The sequence below is a fragment of the Anabrus simplex genome, chromosome 5 (assembly GCF_040414725.1).
Source record: "Anabrus simplex isolate iqAnaSimp1 chromosome 5, ASM4041472v1, whole genome shotgun sequence".
NCBI lineage: Eukaryota > Metazoa > Arthropoda > Insecta > Orthoptera > Tettigoniidae > Anabrus > Anabrus simplex.
In genome coordinates, this window is record NC_090269.1 from 97,378,788 (window position 1) to 97,400,843 (window position 22,056).

The window sequence follows — 22,056 nt, forward strand, 5'->3', positions numbered from 1 at the left end:
GCGCTCCTAGTGACTTGACCTGAACAAATCGCGCTAAATTCAAATATCAATGGAAATGTATATACGGAAATGGATAAATAAATTGCGTCTAGAAAGAAAGTGGTATTGAGATATTAACTTCGAAGTTGCTAAAGCAATTGTGGATAAATGAATGAAGAATTATTTAAAAGGTTAATATTCAAAGACTGAAATTAGACACATAAACAAGATATGAAATGGGCTGCTGTGAAATGGCTTGATCTTTCATTTATGAAATACTTTTTTAGCTTTAGCATCCCTGCCTGAAATTTTACGGTTGAATTTGTCTTTTTTCTCATTTAAAAAACATTGTATGATCACATTAAGACATATTCAATAAAAATATCGGCACATTCCTTACACACATGATGCAATGAATTAACATTTAAAAGCTGGACAATTTTCCTGTTAACATGAAGCCTACTAACAGAAAGAAAATCTATAAAATTCTGGCTTTAATCTGAGAAGAGCGATTTAGGATAGAAAAGTATGAAAATGTTGTCGATAGTGATGCTTTGAGGAATATTTACGTACAATTAGAGTAAAAATGTAACATACCCTTGGCTGTATAGTCGAGGAATTTTAAAGTCGCTGGCCTGGAAATGATCTGAACAGATCTTATAATTCTTATATAAGCGTAACGTCCCTTCTTTCTTGTACACCTTATCCAAATCGCTTCTGTGACATTTCAAAACCCACAGATCACACCTACAACAACACATCGGTATTGAAGGTTAACTGCTGCTCTATACAATAAAATATGCGTATTACATTTTATGCCAGTTAATATATGGGTCGAGCAGGTCAGAAGATTATGAAGTACTATAAGAATCTCTGTCACTGGAAGAATATATATGCAAACACAATATTACTTACACGTTCTTGTCACGAGGGAACCTGAAGAACGACCGCGCATTTTTCTCTACTTCGTAATTACTGCAGCCAAACACAGCACATACCTTTCACCTCATGTTGAGAGGAGATATCAAGGAATGACACACGCTACTATTTAATTATGTCAACTCACTGAAAATGCAAAAATAACACCAAAAACTTCACACAAAAATACACGTACTCTCATGAGAGAATCAGTACTGTTCAGGTCGATCCGGTAGAGTGAGCTCCAATAGCTGTCCCTCGATATCTCGCTCAGTGTCGTGTATTGCCTCTACTGTATTTGGTAGCGTATTACGACCATCGCCCTCTACTATGACTGCGCTAGTCATAGTCATTCTCTTTGATCATAGCAGAGGGCGATGTTACGACGATGTCCAACAACTGACCAAGAAGAAGAAGAAAAGGAGAAGAACATGTTTGAAATTATGTCCGATTCAAAAAGCGCTTTGTTTATTTGTCTCGGTAATATATGTCGTTCTCCGATCGCAGAAGCTGTTTTTCGTGATTTGTTGAAGAGAAGGAACTTATTGGAAGAATGGGATGTCGATAGTGCAGCTTTGGGTTCGTGGCACGTTGGGAACCAACCTGATCGTAGAGCTCAAAAATGCCTAAAGTTACACGGAATTGATTATAAACACACTGTTCGCCAAATTAAAGAAGATGATTTTAATCGATTCCAACATATTTTCGGAATGGATGAAGAGAATATGCGGGAATTGAATAGGAAGGCTCCTAAGAACTGTGCGGCGAAATTACATCTGTTAGGTGATTTTGATCCTCGAGGCGAGAGGATCATCCGTGATCCATATTACGACGATGATGATGCTGGTTTTGAAAAGTGCTATCAACAGTGTGTGCGGTCATGTGCAGCTTTTTTGGACAGTAAGTAATTATAGGTAATGCGTGTTTTCATGGATGTTAGCTAAACTGCTGTGTTAAACATTTACAATGGATAATACTGTTGCTAAAATAAGCAAGCTGTTACCGACTAAAATTACAGACTATTTACGTGATGAAAGTATTGTAGACTGTGCAACCTTGTTACTAAAGGCTACGTCTGCTGTGGGTGCAAACAAGAGTGCACAACTGAAGGAAGGTTTACAGAATATTCAGGCTGTGTTAGATTTTACTTGGGAGAGGCTCAATATTGGGCATTGGATGGAGGTTCCTGTATATCAACATCAGTTGTATACCCTGGCCTCTTTATTGAAGATTGTGCTGTTGTTACAGTCCCATAGGGGACATAGTGATGTTGAAGTCATTCGTGAAGCATTGCATATAGCTGACGTAGGCCTCATTGTAGGAGCCCCGCTGGAACTGGAATCTGGTGAAGGAGACTTGCGGGAAGTAGCAAATATCCTTACTCTTGCTCTAAATGAAATATACCATCCCTTAGAAGTTCGTGAACCACCAGTTGTTGAAGATAATGAAGAAATCCTTTCATTTGAAAGTACTGGTCTGAAGTGTCAAGAGATTCCACAGGTACATTGTCCATCGCTAGAGCGCTTCCATGAAAGTTATTTTAAACCACATTTGCCGGCCAAACTTACAGGATGTATTAGCCACTGGCCTGCCTTAAAGCTGTGGACAAACATGAATTACTTAGTGCAACGAGCTGGTTCTCGAATGGTTCCTGTAGAGCTTGGTGCCCACTATGTTGATCCTGCCTGGTGTCAAGATTTTATGACATTGTCAGAATTCATTGTGAAACATATAACTAGCCAAGCAGACAAGGTTGGTTATTTAGCACAGCATCGTCTTTTTGATCAGGTTCCTGAATTGCGAGCTGACATCTTTGAGCCAGAGTACTGCTGCCTTGGTGAAAGTGAACAGGGAACTGATATTAATGCTTGGTTTGGTCCTCGTGGTACTGTCTCTCCTCTACATTATGATCCCAAAAGCAATTTGCTTTGTCAGGTAGTGGGCTCCAAGCGAGTGCTGCTGTTTGCACCTCAAGAATCTTGCTACTTGTACCCTCATGAACAGGATCCCATTACCAACACTGCCCGTGTAGACCCTGAACAGCCAGACTACAGCTCCTTTCCTGAGTTTAAGAAGGCACAAGGTTGGGAGTGCTGCTTGAATCCTGGTGAAATTCTCTTCATTCCTCCACGTTGGTGGCATTATGTTCGCTCTCTTACCACCAGCTTCTCTGTTAGTTTCTGGTGGGAGTAAAATTGAAGAAGGGTAATTGATGCAGTAACAACATTGACATCACATGCTACCTCCACTCAGGCATTGTATGGTATGTGATGTGAGGGCTGCCAACAAGTGGCAATATGCCCTGTGTGAGCCATAGCTGGCTCCTAACTGACCTCTTAAGTTAACTCTGTCACTAACAAGGCTTTCCAGAAAATCAGCCAGTATCAGTAATTTTATCACAAACCGTAAGATTACTGTCGCTGTTAGTAATTTTGTCACTAACAATAACCTAACCTTCCCTATCAGTAATTTTGATTCTGGCAGTAATAAGTATGAAGGTCCTGTGGAACCTACTTGAATTCTAACCCAGTGAATCAGTCTAAATTATGCTAACAGTATCCATTTTGGGGGGGAGGGGGGGTTCATTCTTGGAGGTGTTATGACTAACAGTAATATATTTCCATACCACTACACATTCATTATATGTAAAATCATCCTCCATCAGCACACTGGGCAGAAATCAGTGGAGTGAGAAGGAAGATGGCACGACGTCAATGTTATTACAATGACAACTACAGTATTTTGTATCTTGTATGTCTTCATTCTGTGCTAGAATATTGAGGGCAGAAATGTACTATATGCACCACAGACAAGACTCCCGTAGACTCCTACAGATTAATGTAATTTTATTGTTGGATTATTAGCTTACATGCCTGTCTGTCTCGCTGCCAATTGTTGACGAGATCCCTCTTTGTGACAATCCATTTAATTGGCAGACCTGGTTTGTGGTGACATTCCATAGGTATAAATTATCTGGGGATACATTGTAAAAAGCTTACTCAAACTCAGCAATTGAAGAGGTGGAAGTGGCATTTTAGTAAGAGCCTTGGCCTATTCATCACAGTTGGTAGTCACACATTGAATTCTTGGAACGGCACCATTCTCTGTAACTATTGGTGCGTAAAATGTTGCACGTTATATAATACAGTATTTTGCTATGAATTTTTCTATAAATTGGCAAGTTGGTGGATCCCTAAGCCTTGACAGTGAGTGCTTCACCTCCTACAAGTAACATGAGGTAATATTCAGATAATATACCTTTTGAAATAATGTAACTTATGCTGTGGTGTGTACAGTGCAGTTTTCCCAAAGTAATCTATGTTTGCTGTGATTCAGGGTTAGGAACAGAGTGTTAAAGCTGATAATTTCATAGGTATGAATTTTGTTCCTCTATTATTCTTTTATTTGTGCCCCAGCACCTTGCATGCATTCACTGTTTTAAGGCTATCGTTGCTGAGGATATTAACATATCACAGTTGTTTTAAAATGACTGGGGTATGATGCGCAAAGGTATCACCCAAATATCACTATAAAATTTGTCACAAATGGAACATAATAATTGCTTTTACACATATCAAGTGAAAAATCCCTGGCAAATTAAGAAATACCGTCGTTATTTGAGAAATATGAAAACATATATAAGGCTTGTAGACAGGACTGGTTTATGTCGTACTACGCTGCTGGTGCCGTCTTTTGTTACTTTCTTCAGGTCCAGGGCTAGCACCGTGGAATGGGAGGGCTATGTCTGTGGATTCTCATTATCTTTGTCCATTCGCTGCTGGTGCCGTCTTTTGTTACTTTATTCAGGTCCAGGGCTAGCACCGTGGAATGGGAGTGCTATGTCTGTAGATTCTCATTATCTTTGGCCAGTACAAACAGCAAAATGGAGGTCAAAAGAAAAATAGCATGATCCCTGGACCAATAAATATTTTTATTTCTGTTTGAACGAAATCACTAGTCCACTGAATTTTTCTTATGTACATTGGCCGTATCATTTTTTCGCCTATTAAATATTGCATATCGCGATACAATTCATGAAATGATGTCATTGACAAGTGAAGAATGAAACGAAAGCAAAGAACTTCAGTGAACACAGATATCACACACGAAATTGTTCAAAGTGTTAGACAAAAGACATACGTGTGTCACTGTGAGCGCAACACCAAATGTACTTGTAAAGTAGTAAAGTACGTATTAATATTCTCCAAAAAACATATATTTCTTAATTTGCCAGGGATTTTTCACTTGATATGTGTAAAAGTAATTATTATGTTCCATTTGTGACAAATTTGATAGTGATATTTAGGTGATACCAATGCGCACTATACCCAAATGACTGGTCTGACATGTCATGTTAGAATCTGGTTTATACACATATTTTTTGAATTGGAAAAGTACAGTTTTAGTCTTATAATATTCTAAAGAGGAAGTGTACAATCTTACTTTCATTTTTTCCTGTTGCCTCCCAACTCTGTACCTTAAGTCTTGTGTTAGCCCTGTGGTGTAGCCTGTCTGCATCTAAGCCTGAGACCTAAGGTTCAATTTTTGGCCAGTCTTGTGAGAGCAGCTGTATGAATGAGGGCTAACCTGGTCAGGAAAGCAAAGTAGTACAGCTGAAGATATCGTCACACTGTCCCTGTGAGACTCCAATATCTGTAGGTCACCTGGCTGCCTGTAAGCAATGGGTTTGTTTTGTGATTAACTTATGTCTTTTGTTTTCACACCCTTTATTTTTCAGATATCCTCATTGTTTCAGGAATGGGAACTGATTTTCATTTCATTAGTGTTGTGGTTTTGTTTAACATCACACCAACACAGATAGCTCTTATGGCAGCTATGGGATAGGGAAGGGTTAAGAACAGAAAGGAAGTAGCCATGGCCTTAATTAAGTTTCAGCTCCAGCATTTGCCTTGTGTGAAAATGGGGAAATCACAGAAAACCATATTAGGGCTGCCGACAGTGGGGTTTGAACCCACTATCTCTCAAATGCAAGTGACAACTACGGAACCCAAACCGCACAGCCATTTGCTTGGTTTGTTTAATGTTACAAGGAGCTGAATTGTTATTTCGACCCTTAAAACAATGAACACCACCATCACCGCTACCACTGTGCTTTGATTTGAGCGGTGAGTTATTTTCTCATGAGTGTAGCTTGTACTTTCTTTAGAGAGAGAGAGAGACCAAGTGCCAGTGTCAAATAGCACCAAGGGGTCCGCTCAAGGTAATTTAACGTCTCCATCTAACAGACAAATCACCATCAACAGCATCATATGCCCTTGCTCCATTTGAACACTGAGGAGAGGTTTGGAATTGAATCCAGGCCTTTGGCATGCAGTCTAGTGATTAGAAATTGTTTACTATCACCTCTCCTATTCTGCCGGCTAACATTCTGGTGGTGAAATGTTTTGACCAACGGAACTCAAACGGGCTAACCATGGTGTCACACCATATAGGCATGCTCCTTTAATGATCACAGCCAGCAAGCAAGCTTATGGGTTGAACCAGACTGATTACAGTGAAACTTGGTAGGATGATCAATTAGGATATCAGAATATCGCTGCACACCTGTCATTACATACGTTGTAGACAGCATGGTAAGATGAATGATTCTAAGCAGGAATCGGGCAGTTTCCTCGTTTGTGATAATAAAAGAATATACTAATAGCATGCATGTTTATATGTAAGTAACTGAGGGAGTTGGCTGTGTGGTTAGGGTGGTGCAGCTATGAGCTTGCATTTGGGAGATAGTGAATTCAAACCCCACTGTTGGCAGCTCTGAAGATGGTGTTCTGTGGTTTACCATTTTCATACCTTAATTAAGGCCATGCCTGCTTCTCTCCCACTCCTAGCTCCTTCCTATCTCATTGTCACCGTAAGACCTATCTATGTTGGTGTGACATAAAAAAATTGGAAAAAATGTAGACGACCAAGATTTCCTATAATATTTCTATATTGTACTGTTGGTGAAATAGATTTGTAGAACATGAAATTCTGTTCGTGTTGTCAAAATCTAATGTCTGGTGCAGTATGTAAGTTTGATATAGAACTTCCAGTATATTTTTACAAAGCATACCTTGTCAGCTAACTGCTCCAAGCCGCCCAGCTGTATTTCCCCTTTTGATTTAGTGGCAGAATGATTACTACCAGACCATTAAATTTAGGACATGCTAATTGATCATTCACCCAATTTTCATTGAAATCTCTCTGCTCCAACCCAAATAGTTACCTTTTAAGTTACTTTTCCTTAGGTCTTGGTGATTTTTTTTTTTTTTTTTTTTAATATAACATCTCCCTCCAAGCAGCTGCTATTGCAAAAAAAAAAATTTACTTTGCAAAGCATCTAGCATTGTTTTAATAAGTAAGATCAGTATATTCTTTTCCAAATTGTCTGGCGTAGTGAAGTTTGGAGCGCACGTGGTCAATAAATGCAAAGGCAGGTCCATTTGGATAACAGAAACAATCTTCTTTTTCTGGTACCTTCCCCTTTCAAAATGTTGGCAACCTTCATTGGGCAACTTCTCCTATTTCGAATTTCACATATCAGAGTTGGTGTATTGTGGATGTCGAACCACTGTCAGAGGTCTCGTACCCCAATAATCTCTATCTCCATGCTTCCCTTCTATCTTGCCTTCACTGATCACTTGCATTGGGCTCTATTTATCTTTTCAGAAGATATGACTGGATTAGCTGCGTTCCTCTGTTTTGTGAGGATTAAGACTTTGCATAATTTTCCTGGTATGATGGAGTACCTCATTTATTACATAGTCCACTTAGAGGGACTTTAATATTAAAGGAGCAAAATGAAGGAGAAATAATAAAAACACACACTGTAGGATGGAGACAAATCATGCTTTTCTACATAATGCTGTCTTCAAAATTCTTTCCTCTTTAATGCAATGGCGTATACTGAGGACTACCAAGGCTATTGGTGAAGCTCAAACCTCAAATGAGAACGATGGAAGTCAAAAGCACATTCTAATGTAAGCATCTGACAGATTGTTCCATACACAGAACTTGAAAGCAGTGAGAAAAAAACGTTGCACTTATTTCTGAGAGCAAGGCATCGGAGACTGATATTGCAGCCTAGACTCTGCGTCCCGCTCCCCTCGGCCCACCTCAAGCGGCTTGCTGACGTATGTCCGATAGGTGCTGGGACCGGGTTGATAGGCTGATAGCTGTGCTAGATTTCGTTCCGCCAGATCGCCACTGCTGTCAACCATGCGCTACTCATCGTACACATTTCCTCACCTCGTAGATAACAGAGCGCTGGTATTTCACTCCCATTCACTTCCTCATTCTTACAGGAAGACGCTGCAGGGCTGCTGTTATACGAGTAATAGTTTTCTTCTTATAGGTAGATCTGCAAAATGAAATGCACTCTTTCAGGTTTAGCGTTCTCTTTTTTTGGTTGGAATCGATACCCGTGATCATGGGTCGGACACCACCAACCTCCCGAGGAAGCTAATTAACCAGTAAACGATGGGTACTACTGCTATAAAATTCTACATGTTTATTTCATATAATAATAATAATAATGGTAATGGTGCATGGCATCTATATAGGCTTGGTGGTGACCTAATGAGGATAAAATGAATGGCGAAGACATCATAAACACCTAGTCCCAAGCCAAGGGAATTAACAGTATGGGGGGGTGGGGTTGATTCTGAAAATTGAACCAGGGTTATCGGACCAAAGACAAGCATTCTATCCATTTAGCCACAAAGCCGGACTTTAATTTGCTAAACCTTGGCTATTGTCTCCACTGATCAGGTGTTGAGTATGGCAATGGCAAAGGCTAGGGCAGTAGCTTGTGAAGCAGCCTTGACATTACAGCAGGCTTCTCTGTTGGCTATTGACTGCAACTCAAAACGCTGAAGACTTTACTCACTAAACCAACTATCTAGTGGTAGCCCACGTCTTCATCCCAGCATACGCCACTGTCTCATTCTATTTCTTCTCAGAACCCAATGGACTTGCTTTTGCGTCTCAGACAATTTCATTAGGGAGGTCTGGGCGTTATTCCTGAGAGAGTTGACAAGGTACGTGTGTGGTAAGGAGAAAAGCAGACACAGTAAAGTCTCTTCGTGAAAATTGCCTTGTCTCTGCAATTGATTGGTGACTTAATAAGGCACACTTTTTCCTTCTGTATAGAGACAATTGTTAACTGTTTTTCCTTGTTTACATGTAAAGATCTGTTGCTGTCTTGTGTTGTATTGTTCACTATGATAATCCTATTCTAGAAGGTGTATTTGGTTGGTTTCACCCATCTTGAAATTGAAATAGGGAAATTTCTAATTAGTTCTTTATATCTATGAACCACAAGTTCAGTAAGTAGAAATATGACAGTTGAAGGGTATAGTTATTATTGATGCATATTGCTTTTTTTGTTCATTGCAAGGTCATACAACAGTGAACACCAACATGAAAGGCAGTGAAAGTCTGTGACTTAGTTCTCTTTAAGAAATAAACTCTATGGAGCTTCAGCCCTGATGGGTCTTGGCGTGCCAAACGATCATTGCTCAGCCCTGATGGATCTTGGCCTACCAAGTGGCCACTGTTTAGCCCGAAGCCTTGCAGATGAATGGTCATCGCAACAAATCCTCTCAGCCATTATTCTTGGCTTTCTAGACTGCATCGCTGTGTCACCATCAGGTAGCTCCTCCATAGTTCTCACATAGGCTGAGTGGACTTTAAACAGATCCAGGTAAAAATCCCTGCCCTGGATGGAAGCGAACCTGAGGCCTCCGGGTTAGAGGCAGGCTCACTACTCTCGGGCCCTACGCTGGCTAGATTTCTTTTCCTCTAAACAATTCAACTGTAAACTTTAAATCCAGCTTCCTGTTTTACCATTAAAGAAAGGGTAGATTTAGTTCCTTGTAACTACCAGACTTGTCTGTCTTCATAAATCAAACATGAAAGAAAATGTCATTTTCAGCTTCTAACAATGTCCCATTCAGTTAGGGAATTCAGGTGTGCGAGTAGCTGCTTTCCAGTTTACTATTGGTCTGGTCAGTAAAATAATGCGATTTATTGGATATTGATCAATTTGTTTTTTTAGAGTTCAGTTATAAAATTGTTTACTAAAGTCGAAAATCAAAACCTTAATTCTCATTTTGGATAGTTTGATCTTGTCAAAGATGGGAAGTTCACTAATTTTTAGAAGGGGAGAATTTCAATATTTTTATAGATTGCATTTTAAAAGCTCTCCCACCGAGCTCGATAGCTGCAGTCGCTTAAGTGTGGCAGTATCCAGTATTCGGGAGATAGTAGGTTCGAAACCCACTGTCGGCGGCCCTGAAAATGGTTTTCCGTGGTTTCCCATTTTCACACCAGGCAAATGCTGGGGCTGTACCTTAATTAAGGCCACGCCGCTTCCTTCCCACTCCTAGCCCTCCCTTGTCCCATTGTCGCCATAAGACCTATCTGTGTTGGTGCGATGTAAAGCAACTAGAAAAAAAAAGAAGAAAAAAAAAAAACCTCTAAACTCTCCTCACCTTAAGATGACTTCTTCTACCGTTACCCTTATCCAGGGAGCTCCTGGATCTGGTGGATCATAGACTTCCATTCACTTCTCACACCTCCCTGGTGACTGTTCATCAAAATTATTGTACTAATTGGCAACTTAATTATAATTTTGTAATTGGCAGAGGCTGTTGGGAAAGCATTACTTCATAAGAACAGTACATAATACATAGGCTGTCGTTAACATTCAGTGAAATAAATTAGTTGAGAGTCTCGAAAAAATGCACATTTCCAATAAATTTTGGTAATGACAAAGTGGAAATTAAAATTTGTATTTGAGTTTAAGCTAAAATTAAATATTGTTTACAAGAAACAGCTTTATCATTTTATTTGTAGTCTGTTCCCAAACTAAGGCAGAATACAGGCAATAAATCAAGCTGGATAGGGTGAACAACTTAACCAGGCAAGGATGTATAGATTCACACTTACTGTCTGTATCAAATGGGAAGCTGTTTCTGTTGTGGTTGTTTTTATGAAGAAACTCTACCTTGGCCTGCCATGAGTGATATTTAATGCAGTGAAATTTTCTGCAAAGAGCAATGTATTGAGTGAGTGGAGTATCGCAACATTATAGCAGCCGCTTGGTTGGACAATTCTAAGTAGCCTCTCGGAGCCAAAATACGTCCCATTTGATACAGACTGTAGTAAAGTAGAACACCAGGAATTGTGTTTTTGTTGCCTTGTCAAACAATAAACCTTGGAGAGACTTCTTAGGGATTTAAAAATCTTTCAGGTAGGTCAAAAACTGGAATGGTGAAAATATCAGGGGGTTTTTTTCCTTCACAAATCTATTCAAATAAATTACGAGGAAGAGCTATTTTGATGTTACTTCATAGGTCAGAAAGAAAGAAAAATTCTGTTTATAACTCCACATGGGCTACCCTCCTGGTGTGCTCACCGGCTTACATAATCACCCAACACACTTCTTCCTCTCCTACTGATTTTGTGTGTCTAAGTGTCCTTCACATCCTTGACTAGGTAGGTCACTCTTCCAGGTTTCTCTTAATCCAGCTTGATTTTTTTTTTTTCATGTCTGTTTTTTTGCTTCACTCTCAAAAAGACCCTTAGCTTCCTTGATATCTACGAAGACAAGGTAAATTAAAACCTTAAATATTTTTTCAGTTTATTTTATTGAGCAAAAGTGGTACACACCTATATCATTTTCCAACACATTCTTCATTACGCTCAGTGCCAGTCCTCCACTGCGTACGAAATGCATTAATTCCTGTAGAAAAACATCATTTGGTCGCCCTCACAGCCACCCGTGCACAGCCTTCATTGTCATCCAAACAGAACGTCTTGTCTCCTTGATCACCGGTGAGCTAGGGCTCGTCAGTATGTTGGTTGTTGGAAGACACTCAACATGCTGGTCTTGGATGGTCACAAATTTTGCACGGGCAGTATAGGGCTAAGCAACATCAAGTTGCTTCTGGAAGAAACGTGTATCACCATACCAAATCGTCATTCATCAATAGATTTCACACCTTCACTATTCAAAAACCTGTTAACAGACCACTATTCTTCTTTTGTGTGTGTGTCTGAACTGAAGTACTGGTAGTCATTGTTATACTGGTGCTGTAACAGTGTTTGCTTGTCTGCATAGTGCTGCCATCTGCAGGATATTCCTTCAAACCTTTGTATCAGTACTGCCAACTGACAGAACAGTGGTACAACATTTACAGATTTTTAATACACTTTAAAGGTTTTCATTTGACATCCCCTCATCGAACAAATTCGAGATTAAAATAGTATTGCTGATTTAAAATCCCACAGAGTACTTGTACAGTTTTTAGAAAGTGAGGTGTTGAAATTTTTCCCTGCAGTTCTTTTATGTGCCAGATAAATCTACCAATATGAGGCAGGCACATCTGAACACCTTCAAATACCACCAGACTGAACGACAATCGAACCCACCAACTTCGACCCTGAAGACTAGCGTTCTATAGCCTGAGCTCCTCAGTCCGGCACATTTGCATATTTAAAATGTCTACTTCCACAGTCTGTTTATAGGGTGATCGGATACATGTGCTTGCATTCATCATCATCATCATCCCATTGCAGTCACCCGGGTGTGGTTAACAAGCCTCCTCCACTCCTTTCTGTCCTTCCACTTTTCCCGCTCCATTACTTCCGCCACATCCAATCCAGCTTCTCTAATGTCCTTCCAAATCTGATCCATCCACTTTCTTCTCGGTCTTCCAACTGGTCTCTTTCCCTTAACTTCTCTTTCCAATTTCCTTCTTGGTACCCGTTCCTTTCGCATTCTTTTTACATGTCCGAATCATCTGCTTCCTGTATGTTCTGTACTAACGGTTCAGTATTTAGCTCTTCTCAGATTTTAATATTTTGGTTTCTATCTCTTCTTGTCTTTTTAACCGATGTTCTTAAAAATTTCATTTCTACTGCTTGGATCATACTATCTTGTTTCTTATTAGTACCAGCGTTTCTAGTCCGTATGTTACAATTGGTATGAAATACTGTTTATATAATGTTAATTTTGTTTTCTTGGGTACTTTGTCATCCCATAAAAGCTCTCTGACTTGATGACAAAATGTTGTACCTTTACTTAGTCTGTTATTAATTTCAGGGTTCATTTCATTACTTCCATTATTAATAATGCTACCCAGATATGTAAACTGTTCTACATTCTCTAACTGTTCTCCGTCTATGTTCACTTGGCTTCTGTTTTCCACAGTGCATGACTACAGTTTTCTTTTTACTAATTACCATTCCAAACTCCTTCAGATTTTCATTCCAAATGTCCAGTCTCCTTTGTACTTCCTTTCCTCCCTTTCCACAAATCACATCATCTGCAAATACCAAAGCATTCACTTCATCACTACTGATATTCTGTTTTACACGTTTTATGATTTCACCCATCAATGTAATAAACAATAATAGCAACAGTGCACTTCCTTGCTTGAGACCCTTTTTTGTATAAATTGTTTCAGAGTCACCACTCCCCACTTGTACACTGTTTTTACTCTCATGATACAAAATTTTTATCTTGTTAATTAGTGATTTTGGCACATTCTTTTTCCGTAGCATTCCCATACATGTTTTCTCTTAACTATATCATAAGCTTTTTCCAAATCCAAAAATACAAAGATGACTTTCTTGTTCCTTTCCAGATGTTTTTCCATTATCGTTTGCACTGTAAATATCAAGTCTATTATTGATCTATTTGGTCTAAAGCCATATTGTTCTTCCTCTAACTGTGTTTCTATTATATCCCTGTCTTTTGTCTACGACTTTCTCCATTATTTTCAGCCCATGTGATAATTTTCACATTTCTTCCTATATCCTTCTTTGAACAATGCTACAATGCTTCCTTGTTGCCAACCTTCAGGTATCCTTTCATCCTTCTATACGGCATTGAGGGCTCGGTATAGCCAGTGTAGTGCACTGCTTCCTGCTGCCTGAATCATATCAGCATTGAATTCATCTTTTCCTTTGATCATTGCTTTCACTGCCCTTTCAAGTTATCGGGTTCTCTTCTTTTTCTCCATGTATTATTTCCATTTTCTTATCTCCTTCCTCTGAGCAGTCATCCTCATTATTAAGTTTTTCAAAATATTTTGCCATCACCTTCTGAAGACCCTTTTCGTCATGTACTATGGATCCATCTTCTCTCTCTAATGCCTTGATTTTTTCTTGATTTATCTTTTCGATTTTATTACCCTGTATAATAGTTTCTGATTTCCTCGACTATCTTGCTCAATTTTGTTCGTAAACTCTCCTCATCATTTCTCCTTTTCTTCCTTGATACTCCTCGTTACTTATAGTTTCAATCTTTTGTATTCAACATGTAACCTTTCTATCTTATTCTCATCCCTCTGATACATTTTTTTGCTTTTCCTTATCCATTTCTTTCTTCACCTTGTTCCTTTTATTTCTTTTTTTATTTTGTCTGTCCATCACCGTGTCTCCTTTCCCTTAACCTTTGCTTTTGTTTTCCCGCATATCTCAATTGCTGCTTCCACAAATGTCTGTCTTAAATTGTCCCACTCTTCTTACATTATGTGTGAATATTATACGACTGCAGGTAAGTAAGCTGTCCGGCTCCGTGGCTAAATAGTTTGTGCTGGCCTCTGGTTCAACGGGTCCCAGGTTCGATTCCTGGTTGAGTCAAGGATTTTAGCTTTTACTGGTTAATTTCTCTAGCCTGGGGACTGGGTGTTTGTGCTGTTTTCTTCATTAGAATTCATCTTAGGTAGGGTCCTATTCTCACAGACATGCAGGTCGCCTGTAGGGGGCCATGCATCATTGTGATGATGATGATTATTATTGTTATAGGGAAGTAAGCTGGGTATTATGACATATATTGTCTCTTCTCATATCTTGCTCTAGTAACCCCAGTCAGTAAAGTTTTAAAATGTTTTTTAATCGGCTCTTCTCCATGAAAATTCACAGCCTGTTTCCAGTCATTCGACAGGGTCAGAGATGGAATGAATGAAGCCCCCATCTAGTGGCGAGGATAGGAATTGTGCCGGCTGCCGAAGCCTGTCACACTCCTCTGGGGCAATGATTAATGACTGATGGATGAAATGAAATGATATTGGGGAGTGTTGCTGGAATGAAAGATGACAGGGAAAACCGGAGTCCCTGGAGAAAAACCTGTCCTGCTTCCGCTTTGTCCAGCACAAATCTCACATGGAGTGACCAGGATTTGAACCATGGAACCCAGCGATGAGAGGCCGGCGCGCTGCCGCCTGAGCCATGGAGGTTTGGCTCTTCGGTGGTCATCCATGACTGGTGGGAGGGGGGATTCTGTTCACTGTCTTCGTCCGTTCGCATGTAGGAGGAATAACAATGCTGTAACTTTTTAAAAACATTTTATATTGTAAAAAACCTAACTGCATGTATTATATCATGATTACAGTAAATGAATACTCTTCCCAGTTGGTGGTCATCCGTGACTGGGAGAGAAGAGTATTCTGTTTGTTCATTCATTCATAGAATCATAAGCAGTGTATTCTATTATAAAACAGTTCGTTTACTGTTGATTTTTTTTTTTTTTTTTTTTTTTTTTTTTTTTTTTTTTGGCTTCTAGGTCAGGCCGTGGATCAATGACCTCCATTTCACCCTCTCTTTAAGACCTGAACTACTAAAACATTTCATACCAGTTATTAGTAGGTAGATTGTATATATGACTTGATTTATATAAGCTATTATTATCCTTCTAAGAAGCTCCAAAAATATCTTTGGAGTGCAGGATAATTAGTTTCCATCCTTTGGAAAAAATGTCGTCTCATCTCGGTACAAAGACAATAGGAACCAAACTTTTTGAATGTGCATCCCTGCCTTTTCCCAAATTCTTTCTAGCTTGATTTTGGCAGCATCAGGTTTTAACTGAGATTTTTCTATAATACAATAAAATCTGTTATCCAAAATAAAGGAGGGGAGGGAGTTTTTACGTTTTCAAATAACCAAACTTGCTGATAACTAGCTGAAAACCCATCAAGACATGACGGTCAATGGGGTAAATATTTATTGAAGGATTTCCTGTATTCGACATTCCTTGTACTGTTTTATTTTACAATTTTCTTTACATCGCACTGACACAGGTTTCATGGTGACTATGGGATAGAAAATGGCCAGAGGTGGGAAGGAAGCAACTGTGGCTCTAATCAAGATACAGCCCCAGCATTTACCTGGTGTGGAAATGGGAAACTAAAGAAAACTAACTTCAGGGCTGCCGACAATGGGGTTCAAAGCCACTATCTCTGGAATACAAGTTGATAGGTACGTGACCCAAACTGCGCAGCCACTTGCTCGGTACATTCTTTGTACAGTTATCTTTTGGCAGTATTGTAACTGTAAAATATCACTGGCCATGCCTGAAAACTGGCTGAGGTAGAGACCTTCACGTCCCTTGAGGTTTATTGATTGTGATACAAAATGCCAAACAAATTGGGAATTGATGCCTCTTGAAAGAAAATGGAAGTGTTTTATTGGATGTTGTTAAGTCACTTTGAGGGATAAGAGTGCTCTGTCCAGTTTTATCTCCATTTTTTACTTCCAAATCTAAGCAATTTTTGTACATACTTCTTACAATTGGGCTCTAATCTGGTTCCATTTAGGAGCTGTTCAGAAATTTTCAGATTTTTAAGGCGCATAACTATGGCTCCAATTTTTAGAATAAGAATACGTGGAGGCAAACCAATAATTCCATGGAATTCAAGACTTACATATGAAATTGAAGTAGCTAGCTTTCATCTACCGGACATAAACCCATTGAATTAAAAGAAATAAGTTTCATAATGATAGATCCGTATTGAACTGTGATTACAATAGAGTAGTAAATTAAAGCGTAAATATCGAAGAAAAACTTAAACAATGTAAACATATAAGTACAGTCTTTTTGAAGGTACATACCATGTGGGAATTTGAGTAGAGATATATTAAAAATAATAACTCTTCCAATTGACAAAGCACTGAGCGGAAGTTATGTAAAGTTCGGTGCGCCGTATATTATAAAAGACCACTGTGCACTAAAAGATGTAATAAAGAAGAAGAGTAGGTTGAATGCTGGCTTCTTCTTAGCTGTTGTATATTCGAAGAAGATTACGTCGTATTTTATAAGGTATTGAAAGACGTCAAAATACAATTTACTTCAGGCTGATGATAACCTATTACTAGGTCGAAACTAGTCCCTATGTAATTTTCATTTTGTATTGAAAAGGTGGATCAATAATAATATATTATTTTACTCTATCATAAACCCATTGACTTTCAAATTAATTAAGAATGGCAACTTTAGAGAAAATTATATCTTTTGCAGAAGTTAATGTTCTGCTATAAATTTCAGTCACTATATTATAATGTGCTACAATTCTGGATGGTAGTTCAATAAAATTTGATCTGTTACCATCTACAGACGGTAGTCACTGATATACTTTCTTGTAAAAAATCAGCAAATTCATTTTTTTTTTTTTTTTTTGTGGTTTTGCCTGCTTATTTTTATTTAAACGGTGTGTTTTGTGTTTTAAAGAAGGGTAAAAGAGGAGAGTATTTAATGCAATTATAAATAAATAAATGGCGGTATAAGGTTACCAGATGACAACGGCTTGAAACCAGGACTTGTGAGTTCGAAAAGCAGGACAAAACCAGGACAGCATTAAAATTGCTTAAATTTTTTGTTAAAACCATTTATTTAGCGTACCTTATTCATATTGCTTGGCCACAAGTGAAGTCTCGAAAGCAGGAATGTCACTGACACCTTATTCATGTTGATTGTACTTATCAGAGATACTTATTTTATTGAGCAACTCCTTATTGCCTTTTAAATAGTCATAAAACTGGTTACAAGTGAAGTCTTTCATGTTAAATTTCACTGACACCAACCATTTCACAGAGTCAACACTTAACCTATTTCTTTCTTTGGTCCACTGTGCATTTATTAAAGAAAAAATTATTTCTACATTGGCATCATGTACAGCAATTGCAAAATACACTTCTGCCAATTTCAGTAGCTCGGAAGAACATGTAATATTGACACTATTTAGAAAACCAGCCCTTTTTTTTTTAATGGACTGGTTCCTTCAAGAAATTTTCATTCTGCTTTTGCACTTCAACATGCTTTTGAAGATTTACAAATTGGTCAAATAATCTAACGTCATCAATGTGTACACCTTTAACAGTATCTTCAAGGTCAGTCCAGCTGCAATCTGAAGATAAGGTCATCCATTTAAAATTACTGAATTCTTCAAGTGGTTGTAACCATTTTCCAAGGTACTCCAGGCATGCATTATATACATCATGGACTTCTTTCATGAAGGAATCACTGTCTTCCTGCAACCCTTCCTCCTTCAAAGTTTTCATAATTTCACTTTCATAGGAACAAAATTATTTGAAAAACAAGCTTGTAAAATGCCAACAGTTTCTTCAAGTGCCTGTTTCACTTCAATAATGGAATTATTCTCCTTTCCAACATGAAGAATGTTCTCTTGAAAGAATGGCAAAATTTAAATACATTCACTTAACACATTGCTGTCCAGCCCATCTGACGTATAACTGGCCCCTGTGGCTGGACGTTTTTGGCAGGGACATGGAGTTATTGCAGGGTATCATAATTTAATAATTTTAGGTTCATTCACAGTTATATCTGTCCACTTTAAAGTTTTTGGTGAGATTTTATATTTCGGTTCATTTTGGTAATGATATCTGTTTGATTCCTCCACCATATACGCCAACAAATCATTACAAATGAACAACTTGACATCACAATCTATATTTTCAGGTTCACTCGGCGAAGTATTAACGCCAGGCGTCCACGAGAAAGACTCCAAAAACAGTATAATATCCTGTTAGGCCACTCGCTGCCAGAAATAGGGAGAATATTACCAATAGTACTTACATCTAGACCATCTTTGCTATCTGAAGCATCAGGTCATTGCTCGCATGGTGCAATAAACGTGTCATTCAACGCATCACTTCCACATAAATGCATGACACTAGCACTAGAATTATCATTAGACAATTCATCTTCACTCTCCTCACAATCACGGGAAACATATGACAAATATTCAGCGTATAATTCATGTATAGTATCACCAGAGTCAGTCCACTGTTTTTGTTCACCGGCGCTGCCATTTTTGTTTACTAGCGTTGATGGATACACGGAAGATATTCAAAGGCAAAAACAAATGCCACTGACGCACTAAAACAGGCAAAACCAGTACTAAAAGAAGCATAGATTTTCTGCCATTTAGGCACATCAACGTAAATCTCCAAATAGTTCCTCAATAACCGTTAGATGGCATCAGAAGACAGACTTGCACAAACACGTATTCATACATGATCGGCTGCAGAGCACCGTGCTTGGAAACACGTATTGATACGTGAGCAGACAGCATTGTGTTAACTTATTGGTGAAAAACTTGTTCAGAATTGCTGCCGGGTTATCCACAGATAGAAAATAAGACCAAAGTGCTGGATTCAGTTCAAGCATCCTTTCAACAGTTGGAAAAAGTGACGGCCAACAAGTCTTTGTATGCTTCAATAGGGATTTGTAATTCCCATCAAAAAATTCACAAAAAGTTTTTAGCTCTTCGTTCTTTATGGTGAATGTAGAAAAGTAGTTGAACACTTTTAACACAATGCTTTCAACATCAATCAACAATAAATCAACTCCATGTTGAACACAATTATGCACATGTGTGCTGGGCAGCCTATTCCAATCAAGGTTTCATTGAACTGAGATTTGAGGTTAGAAAATACATTATTATCTCCTCTTCTTTTCAGGTCACCAAAATTCGTATTGCAGTTATCTCCTCCCAAAAGCAATGCACTTCTCCAAAATTCCATTTTGTTGCAGGACATCTAATACCACTGAAGAGATTTGTTGCAGCTTTTTCATTACTAACACTGTGCAGGTCAATTAACTTTGCTTGCAGCCTTCCATTCCTGTGGTCGAAATACTGCATGAACATGGGATACAGTTTTATATTCCCATCATTGCTGCCATCCGTACAAACACTAATGTATGATACGTCTTTGACTTGTTTAATGGCACTTTCTACACAGTGAGGTCCAAGTACATTATTGACAATGGCCTCAGACTTTGTACAAGCACAGTGAATGTTTTTCCCTATTTCAGAATCAGGAAATAATTTAGACGGAAGCTTAGACATACAATCTATAGCTTTGTAGCTCCCATGATGAACAGCATTGTGGTACACAAGAACTCCCTCTGCAGCAATCGCATTTTCGTTTAGTGATGTGTTCTTTTTGAAACATATCAACAAATTATTTGAAGTTGATGCACTTTGAACATTAGCTTTATGTTTGCCCATTGTAATGTGACTTTCTAAATCCATAGCTCCACGATTAGCCACAGAAACGTATGTTCCTGGTTTACATACTAGACACGTGGCTTCTTTGTCGGTGCAGCCCCTTTTGAAGCATTTATATCTATTTTCCAATTCAGCATGAACTTACACTTTCTTTTTCCCATAATACATTTAACGTACCAACAGATCACAACAGATATTGTAGAGTAGATCACAAGGATTGTGGCACAACTAAGCGGCAATATGGACGAAAATTATTTGTCTTTAGCTTCCGTTTCCATATGCTATTGTCAACTTCGACTATCGACTTCGACCAGCGATAATAAATACTAGTCAAAGACTACAGGAATTTAAAATGTTCAAGCTGCAGCTAAAGTCAAAGGTTATGGAATAAGCGAGTCTAAGTTTACGAAAATGGGTTTCCAGTTGGAAAAAAGTTCATTTTAACATTATTAGACGAAAATACGGACAGTCAGCAAATAATTAAAACATAACTACGGACGCCAGGACAGACGCTAAAAATAAGGGCATGTCCTGGTAAATACGGACGTCTGGTAACCCTGTGGCGGTAAGCATGTGGTAAAATCTTTTTTTCCCACAGAAGGAATGTCATTACTAGGGCCCGGATTTTAAAAAACTGCATATGCAAATGCATATTTTGAACGTTAGTGCATATATAGGTATATTTTTCTCTAATGTGTGATCAATTATCTAAGATTTCTGAACAAAATGAAAAATATAATGAACTCTGTATATGTTTTACAATCCTTGGCAACACGAGAAACCTTCCATGTCGCAGACGGATAATGACCCTTTTCACAACAGCTATTTCCTTCCTTCTGACATTTCAATCCATAAGCAACTACATAAGTAGAATCAGGCAGTCTTTACCAGAAGAATGTTCCAAGCAATCAGTGCCAGTGTACAAGTATTGCCCAATTACGTGCGTCGACGTAGAATGGTCATTTTCAGCGTATAAATTAATTCTGTCCGACAACAAAAAGTCATTGACCCCTGAAAACATCGAAAAACTGTTAATAACCTACTGCCATGAATCATTTTACGAGGAATGAAACATGTTTATCAATTTAACACTGAGTTAAAATTAAATAATGTGTTTAATAAGTGTATTTTGTTTTATTTTTAGTGCATATTTTCAAAGTTTTTAGTGCATATGAATCCGGGCTCTAGTCATTACCTATGATATATTTTGGATGATGATTCATATGCATTAATGAATAACTTTTTGCTACTGGGGCTTTATCCCATATTGACCTGTGCTAATCGACTATTGTCAGCTGCTTTGGAATTTAATTTTAATCCTGGCACCAAACTCTCATTTAAATTTAGGGGAATTTTGAATGTGATGTGCCCTGTTCAACCACTGGGCAGCAAAACAGCGGCTATTCCTGTTCACATTACTGATATAGTATGTGGCCCTAAATTGAAGTATTTATCCTAAATGTTTCTCTGGTACCCTCGGGACCATCGATGAAAAATGTATGAAATTTGTGTTGTTTTGTTGAGCACGCCAATGATTTCATTACTAATTGAAAGTTGTTCCTGGTTTGTTACGAGTACCATGTTGGACAAATCAAAATTGAAAATTTGCACATTAATATGAAATGGAGGATTGTCTCCCTTCACTAACTACTGGAATGGAAGACGTTAACAGCCTTGGTGTTAAAATTACAACATGAAAAAAAGTTAAAATTTCTCTGAAATCACTCAAGCTAACAAATATAGGCAGAGATGATATGGAGAAGGAAAGTTTTAAATTTATCCAAAATCACTTCAAGCTAGCAAATATAGGGAGAACTGCTGTAGAAACAGTAAAATTGCG

General features: G+C 38.4%; 2 protein-coding genes across 2 annotated transcripts; both read left to right on the plus strand.

Annotated features, from left to right (window-relative positions):
- Positions 1-1,275: 1,275 nt before the first annotated feature.
- Positions 1,276-1,805, plus strand: LOC136873797 (low molecular weight phosphotyrosine protein phosphatase-like). The gene has a single exon (XM_067147036.1). It carries the CDS (start codon positions 1,329-1,331, stop codon positions 1,803-1,805), a length of 477 nt encoding a protein of 158 aa, XP_067003137.1. The 5' UTR covers positions 1,276-1,328.
- Positions 1,806-1,863: 58 nt separating this feature from the next.
- Positions 1,864-21,339, plus strand: JMJD5 (Jumonji domain containing 5). Its single transcript, XM_067147035.2, has one exon. The coding sequence runs from the start codon at positions 1,864-1,866 to the stop codon at positions 3,088-3,090; it is 1,227 nt and encodes a 408-aa protein (XP_067003136.1). The 3' UTR covers positions 3,091-21,339.
- Positions 21,340-22,056: the final 717 nt, after the last annotated feature.